Source organism: Nycticebus coucang, chromosome 7, assembly GCF_027406575.1.
Source record: "Nycticebus coucang isolate mNycCou1 chromosome 7, mNycCou1.pri, whole genome shotgun sequence".
Taxonomy (NCBI): Eukaryota; Metazoa; Chordata; class Mammalia; order Primates; family Lorisidae; genus Nycticebus; species Nycticebus coucang.
In genome coordinates this window covers 132,425,600-132,449,091 of record NC_069786.1, presented here as the reverse complement: position 1 = coordinate 132,449,091, position 23,492 = coordinate 132,425,600, and the positions used below count along the sequence as shown (strand labels likewise).

At 46.6% G+C, this 23,492-nt stretch overlaps 1 protein-coding gene across 10 annotated transcripts in view; it reads right to left on the bottom strand.

Moving 5' to 3' along the window:
- The window catches only part of AGAP1 (ArfGAP with GTPase domain, ankyrin repeat and PH domain 1), a 547,645-nt gene that overhangs the window by 200,481 nt on the left and 323,672 nt on the right, over window positions 1–23,492 (bottom strand). For all 10 annotated transcript variants that reach the window (XM_053596986.1, XM_053596987.1, XM_053596989.1 and 7 more), the window contains one exon: window positions 3,899–4,003. In XM_053596986.1, the coding sequence (XP_053452961.1) occupies window positions 3,899–4,003 (105 nt within the window). The remainder of the gene's footprint in view (window positions 1–3,898; window positions 4,004–23,492) is intronic.

The following is a 23,492-nucleotide window of genomic DNA, read 5'->3' as shown; positions in this document are numbered from 1 at the left end:
GCAGACCCTGCTCCAGGAGCTCCCACGGAGCCTGCTCTCCAACCCGCCCTGCCAAGAGACGCAGGCTGGGGGGGATCAGTGCAGACCCTGCTCCAGGAGCTCCCACGGAGCCTGCTCTCCAACCCGCCCAGCCGAGAGACGCAGGCTGGGGGGTTCAGTGCAGACCCTGCTCCAGGAGCTCCCACGGAGCCTGCTCTCCAACCCGCCCTGCAGAGAGACGCAGGCTGGGGGGGTTCAGTGCAGACCCTGCTCCAGGAGCTCCCACGGAGTCTGCTCTCCAACCCGCCCAGCCGAGAGACGCAGGCTGGGGGTCATGCTCTTGAGAACCAGATTAGCTTTTCCTGTCACACAGAAGAATGAGTTATTCTGGTCCACGGACAAGTTAATGTCTAGCTGCCTCTGTTGACTTGAGTAAGTTGAGGGAAGCTGCACAGACCTAACCCCAGGGAACAGAAAAGGCAGCAGCTGCCAGCGTTGGACAGCTGGGCTACCAGGGGAGCTCGAAAAGGGCATGTCCACAACACAGCCAGCCATGTGGTTATCACCAATGATAACAACTCTAAAACCCCAAAGCCACCAGTTTTGGTAAATTTCCCCACTATCTACCACTGATCATCACATGTGGCTGATGACTCCTGCGGTCATCTTAGGGGGAAGCGGGTGTTACAGTGGGATAAGTGCTTAACTGAGATCATAGTCCCTTTAAAAATTTCCCAGACTGATACTAAATGTAGAATATAAATGTCTGAACACAATAACTAAGAAAATGCCACGAAGGCTATGTTAACCAGTGTGATGAAAATATTTCAAATTGTATATAAAACCAGCACATTGTATCCCATGACTGCATTAATGCACACAGCTATGATTTAATTAAAAAAAAAATTCCCAGACTGAAATAACCGTGCCACTCTATGGTTGATGCAGAACTTTGGGACTTGAACTAGCAACACACCTTTATAATTCCCAACTTTCTTATTAAGGGAAGTCCAGATATTCTGTCCCCTGGAACTCTTCTTCCCATCTTCAATGAGAATGCCAGACCAACTCAGCGGTTATAGACAGGCAGTTCCCCAGCAGCTTAGAACAGTTCACTCTAAACACCTGCCAGAGAACATGCCAGAATTCACTGCCCTCCAAACTTTTATCCAAAGCTTGGCTGTGAAAATACAATCAGCAAAGGATTTCTCTGAAGGTCATGCCATCTCCTCAGGCTCTAGGAACTCCACTGCACTCTGGAGTAAGCCACTCCCTTGGGGAACTACATACCTGCATCGAGAATTTCCATCCGCAGGAGACCGGCTGGCAGTTGGAATGAATTGCAATGAGAATGACATGGCTCTCGCTTGTTACGCAATTCTATAATGAAGCCTGGCTCACACCCTCCCTCCTGTGCTCCAATAATATTCGCACATGCTTTAAAAAAAAAAATTGGAATTGGCAAACACAAGAAACAGCCTTGGAACAGAAGAACTTTTGAAGAACTGGTTGTGACTGTATAATCAAGAGGTAGGGATAAAAGGCCCTCCTACAGGAATTTGCCAGTACACACCGTTGTTACCATCTTTGCCCTTTGGCAACAAGCAGCAATGTCCCTCTGACTAAACCTGGGCTCAGCAGTGGGGTATACGGTGACTTCAAATGTGTCATCAATTAGATCTCACTTTTTCCTGGTCAGGGAGTCCTAGTAAGAAGAATATTTTGATTACACTTCTCTCTCTATGTTACATAAAGCAACTGGGTCAATAATTAGACCTTTGCTCTCTGGCAGGGTCGCAGGAAGAACTAAGCCACCGACAGGGCAGCTTCCCTGCCGACAGAGCGGCTTTGGAGACAGAAACCCGTGCGCGGTGGTGTCCTGACAGACACCAAAGCTGGGTATGAGTTGGGGCAGGTGCAGAGCTAGAAAGACCTGGATGTGGCAGTCCCCAAAAGGTGTGCGGTCTGGTGGCGGGTGGGCCTACTGGAACCAGTACTGTCCCTCTCTGATACGCAGGCCACCTGGTGAATCCTCCTGACTCTATTCCAAAAATAAACTAGCAGAACACCAAGCACAAAGGGTCACCACCATAAAGAATGTATGCTTCGACATAAGAATGTGTCTTGCCTCCATCTGTGTCCACACATCCCACGCGCCCACTGCACGGTGAAGCACGGAATTCCTGCTAACACCAGAGGCCTAAGGAAACACATGCTTTTTGGGCTCAGTTCCGAAAGGTGTAGCTACTCCAATTCACACCAGCAGGCAAATTCAACCCCCCGGATGCCACTTGTTACCTTTACCTGTGGTACTGAAAATGATTTGTTTTTAAGGTAAATTCTTGAGAGTGCAGGGAAAGGCCCTGCATTGCCAGAGGAGCTAAACCGATACAATCTTTCTAGGAATTTGAAAACATACACCGAAAGCCATAAAAGCACACATAACTTTCAATTCAGGAAGCTGACTGCTGGGAATTTATCCTAGGGAAATAGACAAGGGCTCAGGGATATAAATAGAGAGGCACTGACCACAGTTACTTAAAATAGTGAAAAAATTCAAAGTAAATTGATTTGCTGAAGAAATTGAGATACCGTCGAATCCATGAAGGAATGTCTGCACCCTGGACAACGGTGTGTACAAGTATGTCTGCTGACATGGACAGGCCTGTCGTTGGAGAGAAAAGCAGAGTGCAGTCGGCGTGTGCCGGACACAGCTGGGAGTGTGGCACCCCAACATGCTAACACTCTGCTCTCTAGGCGTGAGGTTAATTTTCTCAAATGTGTTTATTTCCAACTTCTTGTCAATAATGGTGCAATTTTAACAAGCATGTCAAACTTTTAAAGGTTAACAGGGATATACAGTCAGCCTTCCATGTCTGCAGTTCCACATCCAGAGAGTCAGCCAACTGTGCATGGAAAATATCCAAAAGAAAAAACCAATAAAAACAACAGTACAATAATAAAAATAATACAAACAAAAACCCAACAGTACAATAACTGTTTATATAGCATTGCACTGTATTAGGTATTATAAGTAATCTAGATGATTTAAGGTATATATGGGTGGACGTGTACAGGTTGCCTGCAAATACCAGCACATTTTCTGTAAGGGACCTGAGCATGCCTGGAGTGGGGTACGTGAAAGGGGTCCTGGAACCAGTACCCTACAGATACCAACAGATCACTGTCATTATCACCAACAAACATATATTCAATTCTACACTTTTCCTACATCTTGCAAGGTTCATGAAACGTATTGCTATGGGAGTGTGATTACTAATAATATCCCAACTTTTAAATTTTATCAAGGCCTACTAAAAGAAGTAACTGTGAGTACGATGTCTACATTTTCTCCCAAGAATAAAGTTAATCCTGTCTTAAAAATCTATCTCAAAAGTCACCAATATGAAAAGTGAGTAAATAAATAAATCACCAAAATAGCACATTTCATGAACATATACAGAAAAGGTTCTCCTGACTTACATGAACTGGACCATGCTCTCACCTGACAGTGAGAACTGAGTCATGAATTGCATTAACTTCTCGTCTGTTTAGGCTCTTTGTGAAACTGAATCCTGGGTTCCAGTGTAATTGCTTCCTTCACTCCAGACTTTCGGACATACCACGCTTCCTTTTCTCTTCTCTTTTCTCCTGGCTCCTATCTTTTTACTCTCATTTAAATCTTACTTTGTCTATTATGCCTTGTATTGTAATTCTTTATAGACTCAGCAAGCCACGGATTGGTACGGAGGAGAGGAAAGAGACAGATGCACGGTCTCGGGGGGTGTGAGTATTATTTATCTCATTGATAGGACTCTAACGTGGAATGGAGGGGAGCGGTGGGGCTGCGGTTGGGGTCCCCCCTAGTGCTGAGCTGAGGCCTGCGGCCTGTTCGTGGCTCTGAGGGGGCTGTACTCACATGTAAGCTCGGATGGTACGTCAGCACACCATTGTCGCACAGGGTCACGTATTTCTTTTTCCACTCTTTATTCAATGATTTGCCACTTCGCTTCAACAGCATGCCCTGCAAGGAAAACAGCCAGATACAAAGTCTTGTGTAAATAAAAAAAAAAGAAAGTAGGTGCAGAAGTAATCCTTACGTTTTTAAACTTTCCTTGTATTACTGCTATTTTAAAAAGTAAATTACATCTATTTTTAGGTTATTAATTTGGTTTTCTCTTCCCTCTTATATACAACATAAAACTTTGACAAACTTCTGTGTGTGTGTGTAGAACTTTGTGATGTTGGTGAATGCCAAAAAACACACACATTCCTTCCAAAAATGTGACAGAAACCTCAAAGCAGAGGCCATGTGTTGCTGTGTCAGACTTTCTGCGTGACTAAGTCATAAGCACACAGGGAACGCCTGAAGGTGAGATCTTTTACAGAAAGAAACCTCAATTTCCTTTTCTGAAAATAGTACGTTTATGGCATTCTCATCTTATATTTATAAATAAGAATATTTTACAGTTTCTTTCATTTCCTATTTTTAAGTTATTAAAACACACATTCCCCTGACCAATGTTAGTAACATTATTTAATACAAGAATTGTGTGTAATGTGCTTTGATCTACTTTTAATGAAATCATATTGGCTCCTTGAAAACCACTCAGAATCAGACTCCAATATATTTTTTTTTGGACTTTGTCTCAAGCTGTCACGCTGGGTAGAGTGCTGTAGCATCACAGCTCACAGCAGCCTCAAACTCTTGGGCTCAAGCGATTCTCCTGCCCTAGCCCAAGTAGCTGGGATCACAGGCACCAGTCATAATGCCTGGTGATTTTTGTTATTGTTGTTATTGTAGTTTTCATTGTTCTCTGGCAGGCCCAGGCTGGGTTTGAACCCGCCAGCCTCCATGTATGTGGCCAGTGCCCTACCCACTGAGCGACAGGCACCGCCCCGAACACAATACATTGTTCAAGCCATGTTTAATGCAGTTTTCAAATGGCTGGTGAGAATTTCTCCCTGTTTTAGCCACCAACTCCCAGTAAGTCTTCCTCCTCGTTCACAGGCTGTGCTGGGATCCGGAATCTGGTGGCCGACACTGAGTCCTGACAGCCTGCCTGGCCGCTCTCCTTTCTCTGGCCTCCTCCACGCCTCCCCTTCCTTGGCGCTGAGCTGAGCCCCTTCCAACTGCAGCTTCCACCCCGGAGTCTCTGTTCCTCTCCCTTAGGTCACTGTGCAACTCCTCTCCATGTAGAATAAGGAAAACGCAGGGATCTCCTTCTCTGTTCTTCTTCTTGCAGCTGTCCGTTGTGAACTTCCAAGGTCACAGTAAGGACTGAGAAAGGTTAAGACTCATGCTACTTAATTCACCAGGGCTGAGGGGAAGGGAAGCGACAAGTATCACCTTGAGAAAGCAGAGACACCTGGGAGTGGCCTCCACCAACCTCCGATATTCTGTTCTCCCTCAAGAATCACAATAGGAGAAAAAATTAAGTAAGCATTATCCTGCGATATAATTGAGTTCAGGTTTCAATTAATTATCAATATTCTGACAACACTATTTTTTATTTACTCAAATCACACGGGGCTCTGACCCCCATGAAACATTGCTGCTGTGAGGAAAATATTTGAAAGCCTCCAACAACTCACAAATGAGCCGTTGGAAGATGCTTTTGATACAGGACAGGGGGTATGGTGGCACCCCAGCCAGCTCAGCGGAGCTGAGCTGGAGGACCTGCCGCCTCTGCCTTGGCCGTTTTGGTTGCTGGGGCAGCCGGCAGAGGAACCAGCGGGCTGGAAGGTAGGCAAGGCAGGGGGTCCCCCACCCCCACCAGAGGCTCCAATAGTCAAAGGAGAGGAACAACTGGTGGGGAGACACTGGCGCCTCGGGGTCTTCTTCCCTTTACACTTATGACTGACAAGGGAATCCCCATTTCCTATGCCTAGGTCAATTTCATGTAAGTTTCCTAGGCCTCAATTCTGTGAATGGACTGTGTCCCTTCATTAACACATTCGTTCACTGTGCCCCAGCAGAAGACTGTGTCCTTTCATTTCCTGGCCAAGGAACCCGTGCACCTATATCACCTATTTATACCTTTAGATGGAGAGAGACAGAGAGACAAAGAGAGCTTTTCTCTCTGACTTGAGTTTTCTCTCCAGGAGCTTTAGTGTTTTTGTATTCTTTTCTGTAAATAAATTCTGTCTTACCACTGATTTGTGGTCCGTGGATTTATTCTTCAAATCACCGAGACCAAGAACCTGAAATTCCGGTATCACTTTCTTATTATTCAAGGTAAATGTGATAAAATGCAGCATTTCTTAACTTCTTGGAACCTAAACCAATATTAACCAAATAGGGCACTGAACTAAGCCCACAGGAAAATGTTCCCAAGTTAGAAATTCAGGCAATGAAAACTTCATTGCATGGTGTGAGTTAGTGGGAGAGGGAGTTCCCACTGGCTTGAAATAATAAACAAGCAAATGCTTCAACTCAGCAAATATCCTTTCCCCGTGGGATTCCTATAACAAAACTTCACACAGGTTCTCCCGTGGGCTCACACTTTCCCACTATGCATTTCAGATGGAATTCCAACAGCGCTAGGGCCGGGGGTCATTGCTGTACTTGGTAGATCAGACCTGCTCCAAGCTCCAGTGAGAGTGCTCTGTCCCTTCCCACTTGCTGGACCAGCCCCTGCTGCAGGGGGCTCGCACAACTCTTCTGGTTGGCTGTGGCTGCCTTTATGGGCAAACTCTGCACTTGAAATTACCCTTCCCCAGTGATGGCTAATAGGATTGATTTATCGAGGAAACAGGGGAAAAGTCCAACCAGGAGACAGGTGGAGAGAAGGCTGTACGGTTTTCTGAGGAACTAAATCAGGCTGATTTATTTTGATTTTAAGAAAACTTAACCTCTTGTTGAAGGAAAAATCCAAATCTTGACAATCTTTAACTCCATGGCTCATCTAGGAAGATGATCTTGCATTACACACAGTATTCGAATACTGCAAATGCCAGTGGGCCTACAGAGCACCTGGTGTCCTATCCTAGGAGCTTAGTTTCTGCCCTCCAGCTTCAGCCAGGCTTGTTATCTCAGACCTACCTGGTAAGGCACTGGGCACCAGGGAAGGTGCACTCTGAGTGCTGACCCTCGCAGGCACAGCACATTCACAGTCTCCCCGTGTCCCACAAGCAACGGGTCTGGGGCAGCAAAGTTATAAAAGCCACAGCTCCCACGTTACCAACCGAACTCTAAGCAGCAGAGGTCAAGGGACCTGTTAAGAAGTGTGGAGTGGCAGGACCAGTGGCTCATGCTGTCTGCATTCTTGCCTCTATACTCTGGGCTGCTGAATCCTTCCGTTCCTACTTGTGGACAATGCCCTGCTCCCCAGCTGGGAATTTTGGGCACCACAGCCACTGACCCAATGCCTTCAGTCTTGAACCACAAGCTCCTAGTTCCAAAAGCACAAACACCAAGGGGTAGATCACTTTGGATACCTCTGTAACCTGCGTCTTCTGCCCAGAGGGAAGTGAGCTCACGCTTCATGTGCACGCGGCATGCAGTTTATAGAGGACACCCTCTACCCTCCAGCTCCCAGGAAACAGCGGTTCACTCAGACTGTGAATAGATGGGTTCCACTTCAGGAAGCCTGGTGAGCTCATGCCTCTCACACCCACATGTCCACTAAAAGACGATGTAAGCAGAGTGAGAGGACAGCGCCACTTCTAAGATGAAAAAATTCAAGATGTTCCATAAAATATACAACATATGGCTCCAGGGGAAGGGATTTCTGAGAAGGCCTTGAATTCTGAGTGTCTCACAGGAGGAAGGGATGTGGCAATATCAACCCCACTAGCCAACTGCAGGTAAGTAGCACCCAGGGCTGCTGGACCAGGAGAAGGCCAGGCCTCCCTAGTGGGGAGGAGCTCAGCACAGGGCCACATGCTGCCACTACGGGCCCCTGGAGGGGTGCGACACAGTCACCCAGCAGGGCAGGCAGGTCTAACGCTGCCAGATTTCCTGATGATCCAAGACAAAGAAAAAACTGGACTTGTATGTGATGGCTCCTTATGTTAAAATAGCGGCAATATGTTATGCAGGGAAAGCTGAGGATGGCACTTAACACAGATGAAACCAAACCCATCTGCAGCCCAGCTGTTCATGAGCTCTGTGTTTTAAGACCTCTGGCCAAGAGTCCCGGGTACTGGGTGGGGCAGCCCTGCCCTTCCCAGGGATCTTACACTTCCTCAGTTGGACACATGGAGTACTGGTCCTGCAAGGCAGTGGGGTGCGCAAAGGCACGGTCACCAGGGCTCCTCTTCATCTCAAACCAGATGGCTGCCCTCAGCCACACTTCCTGCCTGGCATCTGAATGTCTGGGCTCTGACACAGGTGATATGAGAACTAGAGACGAGAAATAAGGCTGGGTTGTTTGATACACATATATTAAGAAAGATTTCTCTGGAGGCTCTGGTGAGGACAGATGTCAAGTTGGCAAGACTAAAGCCACAAGCTCTTTCCTACTGAAGTGTGGACAACCATGTAAAATTAAAATTTTTCTATGACTCATTAGAATCAGGATGTGATGTTTTAACAGGCTGACTAGTTCATTCTCCTTCTTTAACAATAAATTTAAAAGCTTCAGATAGTTTTAGAATTACATAAATTGATAGTAGAAAGCACCCTAATTATTTTAAGGAAGTAACAGACAAAAATAATTGCCACGTCAAATGAGGAAGACATAAGTAGCTGAAGGAAATGTAGAGAAAGCATCTTACACCGCTGCTGCAGATGAGAAAATGACCCGCAGTCAGACCCTTACTCTGGAAACAGGTGATGAGGTCTTGGTCATAGGTTTGCCATAGAATAACTCCTTGTTGAGGAAATAAACATTTATTCCATAATATGGTAAGACTTAATTCTCATTAAATGAACTCCTGTTAAATATAGACAAATAATGCGTCGAGTTTTTAAAAATGAAATAAAGACTTTTACCACTCGAATAAAAATTTACAAGTCCCTAGCATAATTACTTCAGAAGATTTTTTTTTTTTTTGTCAGATTAGTCAGGATAATCAGAAAGCCATAAAAATAACGGCATAATATTATTGGGCAATGAGATGAACGTTTATCTGTTCACAAGAGATACCAAAGTATGCGGGCTGCTTCATGTGCTGGTTTCTTGGGGCTGGTAAACGGACAGATGGGAAACATGAGGCGGACACTCCCAGAACAGCTCAAGAGAGCAGGTCAACTCCCGGGGGTGCAAGGTGGAGCCACAGGAAACACTCTGGGAGCCACGTCTCAGCAGCAGCCACTCTCACACAAGTAATCCACATAATCAGCACATTTTTCTAATCAAATCAAAACAAACCACCAGTACCTAAGGAGCACAGCCTCAAGAGCAAGACGGACCTGAGCTGAGGGTCTTGGTGAGGCAAACACCACGTGACGCTGGGGAGGCTGCTCTGTGTGGGGCTCGACCAGGCAGTGGAGGACAGAATGGCCACAATACACCTCACGGGGCTTTTATATATTTTTGTTACTATTATTATTATTGTTTTAAATTTCAGATTAATATGAGGGCACAAATGTTCAGATACATTGTCTCTCTGGTATTTTAGACTGAAGACACTTGCTCATCCCACACGTGTTCAGATGTATGAAGAGCCTCAAGCCCAGGGAGGGCACCAGACAGGAGGTGAACGTGTTGGTGATTTCTCCCACGGCCATGGTCAGTACCAGGAATTCTAGAATGTGAAAGCAAACACGGCGAGCTGCTCTCTAGTTCACAGATGCAGAAATAGAACAAGGCCGGGAGACACAGTGAGGCCGACGAGTGACCTCAATTATAGAACACTGGTGACCTCCCGCAGTGAGGGCAGCTGGAGGAGGCCCAGGACCCCAGAACACAGCCCCCGGCCTCCAGGGTTCTCTTCAGGAACTCAGGTGCCAACAAGTTCTAGCTTCCCTTTTTGCCCCATGCTTGGACCTGCTGCTCTGGGTCACTTCTGCTTGTCAAGGCTGCTGCTGATCTGACGGGCGCTTGGGCTAGAATACCGAAATTCTCCCTGGGAAGTGGGTATTCACCTGCCATGCTCTTTGTTGGCAGTCACCCTGTCTGCTTTGATCTATGACCACATAGACCCCTGGACCGTATCTTGTTCCCAGGAGCGATGCTGTCTTTTCAGTGAGTTCTAAACTCTGTTCTCTTACTTTCATACCCACATTTCCAGGTTCTCCTGACACTTCCAAGGAGATGAAGGCAGGGTCATGTGATACAAATATGAGTCCTGACCTGACTCTGGGGGGAGGAGCAAGTGACCCCACAGCATGTTGGGGTACACTCTCGCCCCACCCAAGCCCACCTGCTCTTAGGATGCTGCCCCCAGGTACTTACTAGCCTTGCAAAGTGTACTGTAGTCTTTCTGCTTAGGAGGGAGCACCCAGAGGGATGGCCCAGCCAGAGTGACGGCCCCACCAAATCCCTCAGGAAGGGGAGAGGGCAGTGCTGGAGAAGCTGCTGCAGACCCCCCAGTTAAGTGACCTTCTTTCTACATCACCAGGTAACCTCAGAAGCTCAGTTGTAGAATATGCTTCTGGGTTGACTATAGTGGCCCCCACTATGGGAACCAGACAAAGGCATTGGCCTTCCTGTGTCTGGGCCACTTAGCCCTCCCTCTTATCACACAGACGGGCACTTTCTTGAGGGACCCCAATCCCAGGAGGCCCAGGATGCCCTGGCTGTGGATGTAACGCCTGTGGACTCTGAGGTCAGGGTCCACTTTCACACTTAGACACGTAAACCCTTAAAAGGTGGTTCGCCAAAACACTAGGGGAAAGCACAAAACTTGGTGCTGTCTCTCTGTAAACAATTTAAAAGACCTTTTCTTCAATAGCGTGATCGCACCATGGCTCTCTGACGGGGCAGGGTGCCTGGGGGAGGCTCCTCGGCAGCAGGTGGAATGAGCCTTTGTCATTAGAGGTTTGACTGGGCTATGAACAAGGAAATGTGTTTTTCTTTCTTTTTGCTTGTTAATTCTGAACACTGGTTTTTAGAGAGTGTTTGTACCAAGTGAGAATCACAGAATTTCCGAGTCTAAAGAGACTGCAGAAGTTAAGCCATTTAGCCCTGACTTTGCTACTGAAATATTTCTGCGTGCCCCACGCACAGTCCCCAGCCCTCCACGGGTGCGGCGGGTACACAGGCACAGAGCTGCTGCAGAGTCCCAGCGAGAAGTCTCTTCACGTGGCCACGCACACCAGCACCCTTCTTAACTCCAGACTCTTTACAAGGTAAAAGGTTGCAGGTGCTTTGCCACCATGGGACACGCCTCTGAACACTCAGAGTCCCTGGAAACCAGGTGGTGAGCAGAGTGAGCCCATCGCTTCCCTCAGGAGGAGCTGGCCCTCAGCGCGCTCACTCTGACCTCTGGGCAGTCACTGCAATCAGGCCGAGCCTCTCAGATGGCATCCCCAGGCTTCCATCAGCCCAGACTCACCCATTTCTCCACTCTAAGTACCAAGAACATGGAAATCCCTTAAAACAGACCCTTTGAAACTTTTAGAGGACATGAGGCCATGCCCCTACTAGCTAGAGGATGACAGAGGCCAGGTTCTCTGTGTGAGATACACAGGCAGGCAGGTCCCATCAGTGAGGGCAAACGGGCCTTGTGATTCTAAGTTTCTTCAATTCCACATCACACAGGGCAAAACCGCCTGGCAGAATGCCAACACATGTGCGCTGCCCTCTCTCAGATGCCACTTTTTTTTTTTTTGAGACAGAGTCTCACTATGTTGTCCTCGGTAAAGTGCCGTAGCGTCACAGCTCACAGCAACCTCAAACTCTTGGGCTTACGTGATTCTCTGGCCTCAGCCTCCCAGGTAGTTGGGACTACAGGTGCCTGTTACAACACCTGGCTATTTTTTTTTTTTTTTTGCCATTGTCATTGTTGTTTAGCAGTCCCAGTATGTCTGGCCCAAGTTCCTGACCCCCAGGATCTTGATAAATAATAAGATGGTACTGTTTGAGACCACCATGAGCTGGGTTAATTGCCCAGTAATTAATATAAATTTATTTTATAAATTTATATTTATAAAACCAGCGGTAAGTGGCAGAACCAGAAGCCTCAGTTTGCACCTGTCACGGATGCTAAGTGGCTCCTCTGTGAATAATTCCATCCACAGAACCGATTTTAAAACTTTAACATCTTGGGGCCAAAAGATAATTCTGCTTGCTCTTTGCGCCACTGTCGAAAAGGTTCCTTGAGCAAAAAGCGGGAAATGCCTGCCGCATCTTGGCATCTGAGAGAGGGCAGCGCACATGTGTTGGCATTCTGCCAGGCGGTTTTGCCCTGTGTGATGTGGAATTGAAGAAACTTAGAATCACAAGGCCCGTTTGCCCTCACTGATGGGACCTGCCTGCCTGTGTATCTCACACAGAGAACCTGGCCTCTGTCATCCTCTAGCTAGTAGGGGCATGGCCTCATGTCCTCTAAAAGTTTCAAAGGGTCTGTTTACTTGTTTGCAGAGTAAGAAATTTAAAGGCTTTGTGGCACCTCAAATTATTCTTCTTATCTTACTTGGAAATGGCAAACGTTGCTCTAATTGCTACCACTTGTTAATTTACTGACCCAGCACAGAGACTGTGATTTTAATGATCTACCACCAACATATCAGCATTCCAGGCAGGCATTTCCCACTTTTTGCTCAAGGAACCTTTTCGACAGTGGCGCAAAGAGCAAGCAGAATTATCTTTTGGCCTCAATCTCTTTATTCGTCATGTACATTCTTTGCCTAGTCCCAAGAGGTCATTGAAAGCCAAAAGCAATGTTAAGTGTACAAGCTTTAAATAACTTACAAAGTTAATGTAATGAATGTAAGTGCTATCTGAAATCCATCACTCAGTGTTGGCTGCAGCCCCAAGCTGTGATAAAACACCACTCATAAATTTATATTAAAACTCTGCTCGATAGCAATTATTTACCAACAAAGATTTATTGACTGCATTAGAGACTGTGGGTCTTAACCAGGCAAATCCATCTTTGTTTTGAGTCTGAGGAGCCACATGGTGATGGGCATAGGGACCATCACAACATGGAGGGAACATTTAATGGCTGAGCTCCTACGCCACACGGGGCAGCAGCCGCGACACAGGTTGTTCCCCGTAAAGACCAGGTTAGCAACAGGCGTGGCTACAGCCCCGATCTCTCCCCTGCAGGGAGCATTTCTCATCTGCTTTAACTGACTCTGGAGACTGGCGGGCCTCTGAGGGACAGTGAGGGCCAGCACATAGGACACTCTGCAGCCAAACGCAAATGAATCATCCTGCCCCCAGGGGGTGCCTCGAGTTTCCTAATTACCAAGTTTAAAAAGGTCATAGCTTTTCCTGGCTTAAAAACATCCATACAGGTTCAGAAACGCTTAATGTTGCTATGTCTAAAAACAAGTGATTTTTGAGACTTCTGTGGCTCTACAGTAAACACCTGTGACTAGTCCCCTTCGTGTTTTATTAATATGATTGACATTCATTTACACCGTGGAACAGATTCCTGTTACAGCGGCTACAGGTTTCTATAAACTTCTAAAATGTCTCCCAGAAAAGCCAGGACCCTTAACTGAGGATTCAAAGACCACCAATACTGCTCCCTCAATTTTCACAAGTGTGCTTAATATTTTTATGCTAATTAAGCATTTTCCTGTAACATTTAATAAATCATGGCCATTCTATGCCAAATTGACTTAAAACCCCAGAAAAGTGTGTTGGGTGTGTGGTAGGTAGACAGAAACTCACCACTAGAAACTGAAGCAGCAAAGGATGACAGACTGGGAGCGGGACGCTCTTCTCCCACAGGACGAGCTCCATGCACAAGTACTCTCTCTGGGTGACGCTCCCCGCCAAGTCTCTCCCGACAGCCCACCCTCCCAGGATGAAAGTTAACCCACCCATCCGGGACACTTCTCCTGCTGAGATGCACCTTGCATAGCACTTCACCAGGAATAGTCCTGGACCCCAAGGAGTGGAAATTCACGGCCCTGAGGTCTATGTGAAGCAAAATCGGTTCACACTGAGGACTGGTGAATAGCTGACATGTGCCTGTTCTAACAGGAACTCCCAATGCCTGTGCGCCCTAACATAGACTGTTGGTGTTGGGGACCCTACAGGACTGAGGGCTGTGGGACCAAATCTCATCTCCTGCCTCTTTTTGTAAATAAAGTTTTATCAGCACAAGCCAAGTTCATTCACTCGAATGACTGCTTTCGGCCAGCCCAGACAGAGGGAAGTAGTTCAGGAAAGAACATATGACCCAGGAAGCCTAAAATGTCTATTCCCTGGCCTCTTATTAAAAAAAAAAAAAAAGATGATTGAGTCTTGCTACAGTATGTGAAACCACAAAGGACCCACCAGTAGTCATCAACTTCTAATTTTAAATTGGTAAATTCTATTCTTTCTCCCAGAAATATCCTTCTGCATCCTCACCCCTACTGCCAGCCATCCTGGTAAACACCCCTTGAGCCTTTAATCTTTAACACTGAGCTGCAGGGTTGCGAGCTCTGGGCTTCCATGGCCTCTGCCGAAACAAGCACACCCCGTCCTTTGGATGATGGCTGTGACGGACTAACCTGTGCCCGCCCCCAATTTCAGAGGTTGAAGTCCTAACCTCAGAAGGTGATTGGATATAGGGCCTTTACAGAGTTAATCACATAAAAATGAGGCTGTTAGTATGGGCCCTAATTCAGTATGATGACAATCTTGTAAGAGGAGATGGGGATATGAACATTCACAAAGAAAGACCAAACTAAGACACTGGGAGCAGAGAGCCACGTGTAAGCCACAAAGAGAAGCCTCAGAAGACAGCAGCTTGCCGACCCCTCGATCCGGGACTTCTGCCCCCACAACTACTCAAGAACAAACCTTAGTTAGAGCCAGACACTCCATGCTACTGTGTTACAGCAGCCTAAGCTGCTGCTCCAGGAGAGGGAAATGATGTCCCCGGCCAGCATGGCCACAGCACTCGGCCTGGCGGTGGCACAGGGCTGAACCTTGCCCATCTCAGCACACCTGCCCCGCAGGTCCCCGTCACACTAGGCTCTGGCTGTCACTCCTCCCATCTCGACCGCACTTCCCCATCAGGCCCCACATATCCAGCACACCGCTGACAGACACAGGAACTGTCCTCCCCATGGGCTAGAGATTCTGTGGGGCTGGGACTGAGGCAGCACCCGCTCCCAGGTCCCCACATCAACAACTAGCACATGGTTATCCCGAAATAATGGTCCTGCCAATTTACAGACATTGCAGTTCCCAAAAATTCAAACCAACTGTTAAAAACCTAAACCCAAAGATAACGAAGAGGGGAAGGAGGAACTCAGGGGCCTCGGACCTTTCTTCTGCTGCGCACTGGAGGAAGAGTTGTCCAGGCCACACGTAAACACACGGACACTGACGAAAGTGCTTTCCAACACCACAGCAAGCCAAGGAAGTCCTCACAAAGTCAGTGCCTGGCTCGCGGGCTGCACGTTGGACACCCCTGGAGTAATCAATCAAAACAGCGTCGGGGAAATCTGGATGTGTGGCCCACTCAGCACGGGGTGTGGGGCTGAACAGGAAAACTTGAGTGTGACAAAAACGAGGAGCCCACAGACTCACGGCGGGTGGAGACGGCCTTCGTTCAAGGGGCAGCAACGCTCTTACGTGAAACTGACTTGGTGACATAGAAATCGTTCCCCTGTGCCAGAAAACCATCCCAGTTAACTGCCTTCCCCAGACTCACCTCAACTGGAAAACTTTTGGCAAATTCACACCGATGATGCTGGCATGTGGATTTTGGAAAAAGGAGATGGATCAGAATATTTGACCGGCAGACACAGGCACTGCCCTGCTATATCCACCCCACTTCCTGCCTAGTTTAACTGTTTCCATAGAAACAGCAGGAATCCCCCCTTAACCGAGCGCTTTAAAAATAGTAATATTTGCACCCTGCCCTCCTCCAAAGGACCTATTATTTTACTCACGGAGGCTTTTCTCCCGGCTTGTTCTCTACAGTGGAGGGAGTTGGGGGAGGGGCAAAGGGATGAGGAGAAGATTCTGGATCTTTAACCAGCTCCCTGGTGACCCCTCCCCCTTTCTGGTTAGTAATATTTCTGTCATTCTGCCAGGTTGTAGGGTACAAAGGGTTACACTTTAATTGAGCTGTCAGCATCTCCGACAATCCTGTAAAGCCCCGATTATGCACGGCGGGGTTAGTGACACACTTGTTATTGTGGATGCCCTATTTGTGGAACCCAAACCTGTGCCACACACAGGTCAGCTCACCCGCGCGACCTTCCTGTCATTAGCTGCGTCTATTCCTGCCTCACTGCTGAGGAAATCACACAGCACAGGCTTCAAAGCGCCGGCCGGGACTGGATTCGGCCAGGAGCTAATCACCCACAAATCCAGCTCAAATGGCAATAATTGGCTAAACTGCTCCCCTCTCCAGAGCTCAGCAGTAATTTGGGATAATAAAGAAAAGAATTATTCAGCTAACTGCCCTGAAATGTATGTTTTGTGACCGACACACTTCACATTTTAATAATGATGGACACAGAATCCAATTTAATACAGCGTCAACCGAGGAACAGGACCAAGAACAATGACGGGGAAGAAAAAAAAGTTTGTTGTGCTTTTTCCTTCCCTTTTTAAAAAGCAGGTTGATTCTGAGTGATGCAGAAGAGATTGAGCCTTCGTGTGCAGTCTGGCTAGCATTATTACATCCAACCTGAACCCAATGCTAAATCAAAGGAATTTTAAATATGACAGAAAAAAAATGAAACCCCTATAAATTGGGATACTAAGAAAAAAAAAATGAAAACATAACCTCCTCCATCCAAAGAAAAGGAAAGCAAGGCAAAAGACACCAAGAAAAACATTTTTTCTATAAGGACTGACAGATCCCTTCGTGATTTTTTTTAGTTAATATCTCTCAATCGCCTCGTTTTCCTTTCCCTTCATTCTGCCTCTCCCTGTCACAAGGTTTTCAGGAATGACACCAGGGACAACAGTGTCTGCACTTAATGGCTGCTGGTGACACCTCTGTGGCCGCCCCTCAATGCTGACCGGCATCTAGGGGGTTCGGGGGGCTGCGCAGCGGAGCAGAAACGCTCAATCACCGTCTGGCTGCCCACACTCCCCTCCCACCCAGACCGCCCTGGAGGCAAAAGCACAAACAAAACCAACGGGCACTCACCGTGGTCTGGAGATGGACTCCATTTCTCCTGCAGCTAAAGAAAATTAAACGGCATGCCACTGCCTGCCCAGGAAGCGTGTCCAGGCTTCCAGGACAGCAGAGAGTGAGGCCAGGGACAGAGGGGCCAAACCCCTGCATGTGATGGTGTTCACTTCATAGGACTCCACAGTGGCACATGGAATTCCTATAGAAGCAACATTCAAAACCTGCTGTTTTTTATTCTATCAAATGATGCGGCCATCCTTGCAAGGTCTACTCAGGCTATAGGACTGCTCATTAACTCCCGTGTGAACGGCACGCCCGTGCACTCAAGCCAGGCCCAGGGGGAGCCGGGAGCCGAGATGCCAGGTAGGCAAAGAGGCAGATTTTGATATCGACATAAAACACCAAGAAGTCTTCTGCAAGGGAGATTTGTCCTTTCTTCCCAACACACACTGTTCAGTGCGCTCTTAGAAGGCACGCTGTTCTTCTTCTCTTGACTTTCTCTTCGTTTTGGTAATTTCTTATACCCTCGACTCTTCAATGCTCAGAGTCGGTTTCTTTTCAAGTTAACGCTTCCTAAGATCTCGCCCCTGGCTGCAGACATCTCTACCGGGTTTTCCCTAAGTTGCTCATGCTCACCCTGTCTGCACTGAGACCCTCGTCCCACCCACATCCCAGCTTCCTCCCAAGGTGCCACCAGGAGTCCATGAGGGAGCTCAGCTGGCCATGGTGCTATCATCCCCAGGCCCAGGAGATGCCCCTGGGCCCAGGAGACCCACCTCACACTCCCTCCCCCAGTTCCTCAGCTGGAAACTCCGGTCAGCTTCAATATCCCTCAGTTAGAGAGGAGGCTGTCCCAGGACCTGTCCCTACCAACTGGGCCCCACAAGCCACACATGACTAATGAGGATTCGACGTGTGGCCAGACCTGAGACAGACTGTACATATAAACTGTGACACAGCAGATTTTGAAGGCTTGTAGGACAGACACTAATTTCTCATTCTGATTATATGATGAAATGACCACATATCGGATATACCAGGTTAAAGAAGACATATTAACATTACTTTCACTTGTTTCTTTTTCTGTTTAAATGGACGTGACTTGTGGTGGGCAGGGGGTTTTCAGTGCTGTCCAGTCCGCGTGGGGTCTGCGACCACCCAGCTCCTGACTTTCAGCATCACTAGCTCTAGGCAGGCAGGGGTCACTCCCATTTCACCCACCTTTGTGTTCCCATCATCCTCACACAACAAGTAATCAGAAAGTATCTGATGAAATGAATTCCTAGATAATTATCATGAATGGTAAAGAGTTTTGTGGAGGTTAAATAACGGTGGCAAGGAAAAATGGCCAGGGAGCAGTGAGAGCAGATTTGAACCTGTGTTGGTCCGTGGGCCCCAACCCCGTTATGGTAACTACGCACTTAATGCCTCGCACTACTCGGCAAAGCAGATGAGAAAGAGTGGGCATACAGAGCTCACGGGAGGCCACGGAGAGAAGGCACACGTGTACTAAGTGTGTGCTACCTTGGTATAGGAGGCACACATCGGGCCGGCCCCTCGGGACTCTCGTATCTGTCATGGAAGGTAAGATGCGTATACAGGCAGATGAAAGCAATTCACACATGGATGAGAGGTTATACCAGAGACATAAGAAGTGAGACAATCACTCACTTTCCCTCTGGTTAAGAAAAGAAAAAGCACTGTGCACAATAGGTGAGGTCCCATCAAACACCCTCCCTCCTCCCATCCTCCCTCAATGCAATGGTACACTACACGTCTATGAAGACTACAGCATCAATGTCTGCCCACAACAAATAAGTGAGGTGATGGTTATGTTAATCAGTTTGATGCGAGCATTCCACATGTACGTCAATCAGCACACTGTACCCCGTAAGTGTACACAGTTATGATTCAATTTAAAAAAAAAAAGGAAGAAAAGAAAAAGTGTTGTGCAGATAATCAGCCGAGTGTCAATTTTAGTAAAGACTCAGACAAGGACAGCGGAATGGCACCCAGAACACGTGAACGTGGGCTCCCGCTGCCCTTCCCCACACGGTCAGCACACGTCACCTGCAGGAGCTGACCCCTGGAAACCCTCTCCACCCAGCACTCCAGGCGGCCTCCGCTATGAAGTGGCGCAGAGAGTGGAACCCACGCCTGACAGTGTGAAGCCCCGATCGACAGAGTCCAACCTTCCATCTGAGGAAATGCCAAGTTCTGAGAATTGTGATCAAACGATGTAAGTGCTAATAAAAATAGGTATGTTTAAAAGGAGGTGAAGGGTCATACTTAGAATCACTCCTTTGAGGAGAGGGAACCGGATTACCAGCCACTTGCCAGGGACACGGACAAAACTTAAATACTCAGCACCAGTCACAAAGGCACATTTGGAAATGACCACCTAAAACAGACCACACTGTATTTCACCCCAAAGTCCTCAAATGCCAATAACCATTCATAAAAGAGGATGCAGTCTTTAATAAATCCTCTGATTCATCACATTTTAAAAAAACCTACTTGAATGTAGAAGCTGATTGTCAATCAGGACAATTTAATGATGAAACACTGCAAATATTGTGTCAGCAAGTTAAAAATGGCCTTGTTGTTTCAATATAAGAATCACTTAGTGTATACTATATACAAAGTATTGTATTTCATGCCCCATTTACTGTAACATATTAGTGGGTTCAGTCATCAAGTAACAATTGTCTCCTGGCCTGGCTCTGAAATTACAGGGGGTGGGATGCTGGGGGGGGGGAGCCCCGAAGGTTGACCGCCATACACTTGGCGATGTGGTGCTGTTTTGTTTTATGGGCCCATCAACAATATTAAATAATCACACATTTCTATGTTAGCAAATGATGTGGCCTTAGTGTATATAATTTTTTTATACACAACTAATTGAACCAGCACTTGATATGCTGTTCTTCATTTAATTATTTAAGATTATTCAAAAGGATGAGTAGGTAGCAGGGCCTTCCTGCAATGATTTGATGGATTCCTATCACCATCGAATGTCAGAAACATGTATTAGAAAAAGCAGAATCTGTATTGCAAAAAATTGTATGGTCTTTATAACTTTTGGAATCTCAGTCAGTTGTTAAATATAAAATAAAAAAAAATCCCCAAACTGAGAATAAGGTGGATATTTCACTTGTTAGATTCCCTCTTATTCAATCCCATCCTACACACTATTAATAAAATGCTTCTTTGTGGTGTGAGAACAGAAAGTACCAGGAGATGGTGTGGCTGGAAACCTGTGCAGTCAGAAGGGAACCCTCAGACACTGAACCCACAAATCATCTCCTTGAGGCAAAAAGAGAAAAAAAGGTAACTGCAATTCATGGTTTCAAGTCAGTTAAAGAAAACACAGAAAGCACTTCCACGATGGCTCCCAGCAGACCCACTATTATTATTCTCCTTTTTGCCTTGAGGGCCAGGATGCTCAGAGAGGAGATGCATCTTTAATTTCCAGTGTATGTTTTAATACCCTTCCTTTTGTTGCTTGACACTTAATTTTTTTATCATTTCCATGAGTATCTAGATTTCTTTCAGTTGTAAGATGCTGACTGGGAGGAGGAGGAGGAAAAACCCAAGATGAAGGGTTAGCCCCGAAACTTAGCATTACTGAGAACAGCAATTACGGGGCTGGGCAGGGAAGGCCGCCCCTGGCGATGGGGACCCCAGCTCAGTCCCTTTTCAAGAGACATCGGTGCAGCCCAGCAACCTCTGCTCGCTGGTGGACGTTGCTCAGGGCTGAGTTGTCCTAGAATCTGGGCTGTTTGTTGCCTCTCGCTGCCCAAAGAGGAGCCACCCCAGGGCAGAGGCATTTCAGAGTCTTTTGAAGGCTCACAGGGCTGGGAAGGGCAGGCAACAGCCTTTCAGACAATAGTTCAGAACTTATTCAGCAAAGCTCGATTTTTTTCTTTCAAAGGTTGAAATTTGTTCTACAGATAAAAGTAATGCCTTTGGGAAAATAACTCTAAGGCCTTCCTGACAAACGCGAGTGTCTCTGAGCACCAAGTTACTATTGTACCAGGTACAGCGGCTATGGAGATAGAGTCAGAAATGGGAGCCAAAACTTTTTAAAAAAAAACTGCTCAGAAAAAAAAAATATATATATAGCAAAGTAGAAGGCCTGATACCAATTAGTTGCTCCTATCTGAAAGCTGGCAGACCCAAAAAACCTATCGTTTTCAGAGGTAGTAGGCGCTCATTTTGAAAGGGGAGGGAACGGATTTCGGGGCACCAGCACCAGGGATGGCCACCTTCCCCCAACAACAGAGAAGTGCTTTGGCCTTAGCAAATAATTCCTCCTGTTCAACTTCTTTTAAAACTTCTTATAGGTGGAGAGGGAGTTAATAAAAGAAATAATACGTATAAAAAAAATGCAAGGTGCCCAGAGTACGGCTAATGGAATTTGATGCTGGCTTTAATTTTAATGAAGAAAGTTGCCAATAGCAACAAAACTGTCAGCGGCCACCGAGCACCATCAATAAAGATGGAGACAACATTAGCGCCCGGCACCAGTACAAAAGGTTCCCCTCGCTTCATGCTGTGCTAAATTGGCTGCCCAATTTTTCTTAAGTGTCCATTCTATTTAGAAGACAATTTATTAATTTTTGCCATTCATTGTCAGTTGACAGGCCATCATTTTGTAGCCTGAATTTTAGATGAAAACTAATTGAAAAGACGGGCAGTATTTATGAGGGGTATTATTTGTCAATTACAGTGCCAAATATTCCTTCCTTCCACAAACTTTGATGCTCCTGTTCTCTGGGTGTGAGCACTGTTACTGACAGTATTAAAATATGAGCAAGTCTCTCCCAGCTCATCAATGTCACAGGCGTGTAGGGAAACCACCTTTCATGTTCCGTGGCCCTCTCTCTCGATAGACGGATACACTACAACTTCTGACAAAGGGGAAGTACACATCCAGTGGTTGTTACAATCACGCACACAAAATGTAATGCGCGGTGAACTAATTCATGTTCACTGCTTCATCATCTTTGGAGAACAGTCACAATTACGTAGAAGGCCCATTTCCTAAATGTTACAAGGTTAAAAATAATTTCCCTGAAACTACTGTATCTTAAACGAATTCAAGCAGGGATTTATAGGAGATATATATATATATATATACACACACATATATATATTCTGCCCATTAATTTGCCCATTTTAAAGCTCAATGTCTTATTTTTAAAATGATAAGCCTAATTTTTTTCTAAGAAAAAATTGCTTTTAATCAGTTAAAAGCCCTCCTGAACTTAGCAACTAAAAAGTCTGACCAGGGCGGCGCCTGTGGCTCAAAGGAGTAGGGCGCTGGCCCCATATGCTGGAGGTGGCGTGTTCAAACCCAGCCCCGGCCAAAAACTGCAAAAAAAAAGTCTGACCAAGGATTTCTCCAAGAATGTTATGTTCATGCTCTATAGCAGCAGTTCTCAACCTGTGGGTCGCGACCCACAGGAACTGTATTAAAGGGCCGCGGCGTTAGGAAGGTTGAGAACCACTGGTCTATAGACTCATTATCTTTACGTTTTTCAATCAATGGTACAAAAACCCCAGATAAAATGCATCTTAGCAATGAACAGTCATTTGCTTACCAACTAAGAAAAAATTTAAGGAATTACAATTTTATACGCCCAACTTAACTTCCCTTCCTGTAGTAATGTTGATGATGTTGTAATTTGTTAAAGACGGCTATATAGCCTAGATTATGTTCAACTTGAATTTATACAAAGTTCAGGTTTTAGCAATTAAGATCCAACACTTTCCCTAAGTGGCCATTCTAGATCGAGTGCTGTACAGCCAAAGTGTCTTGTAAACGCTCCAGTCCTGTGCCGGAACCGTGAAAATTCTCTGAGATCACCCGGGCAGCAGGGCTAAAGGCAGCTCACACCCCCAGTATGTTCAAAACGTCAGGCAAAAAACATGGCACAGAGGGAGGGTATATTTCAGCATACTCTGGGTTCTCCAAGCACTTTTATTCCCAATTCCCAAATGACAACTATGCTACAGTCTTTGAAACACATGGAAACAGCTTCCAGTCCTTCCTTCTCACTAACCAACCCTGAATTTGCTACCACCCAAAGATGAAGCCGTGAACCTGGCAGATGCCCTTTTGTGCCACCTCTGCGCAGCGTACACGAGGGTGAACAATGCACATGTGGCCTGCAACGCATCCACGCTTCTGGGCATATCAACCTCTGCAGCTTCGGTCTTGGAAGTCCCAGCTGCAGTGAGGGTGGAACGCAACTTGGCAGACACACAAGCTTTGATGCCCTGGGGAAGGGGAGGGGCTCGTGCCTGAGGTCCCCTTGGAGATGCTCAGGTCAAGCTCCATAGTGCAGCGC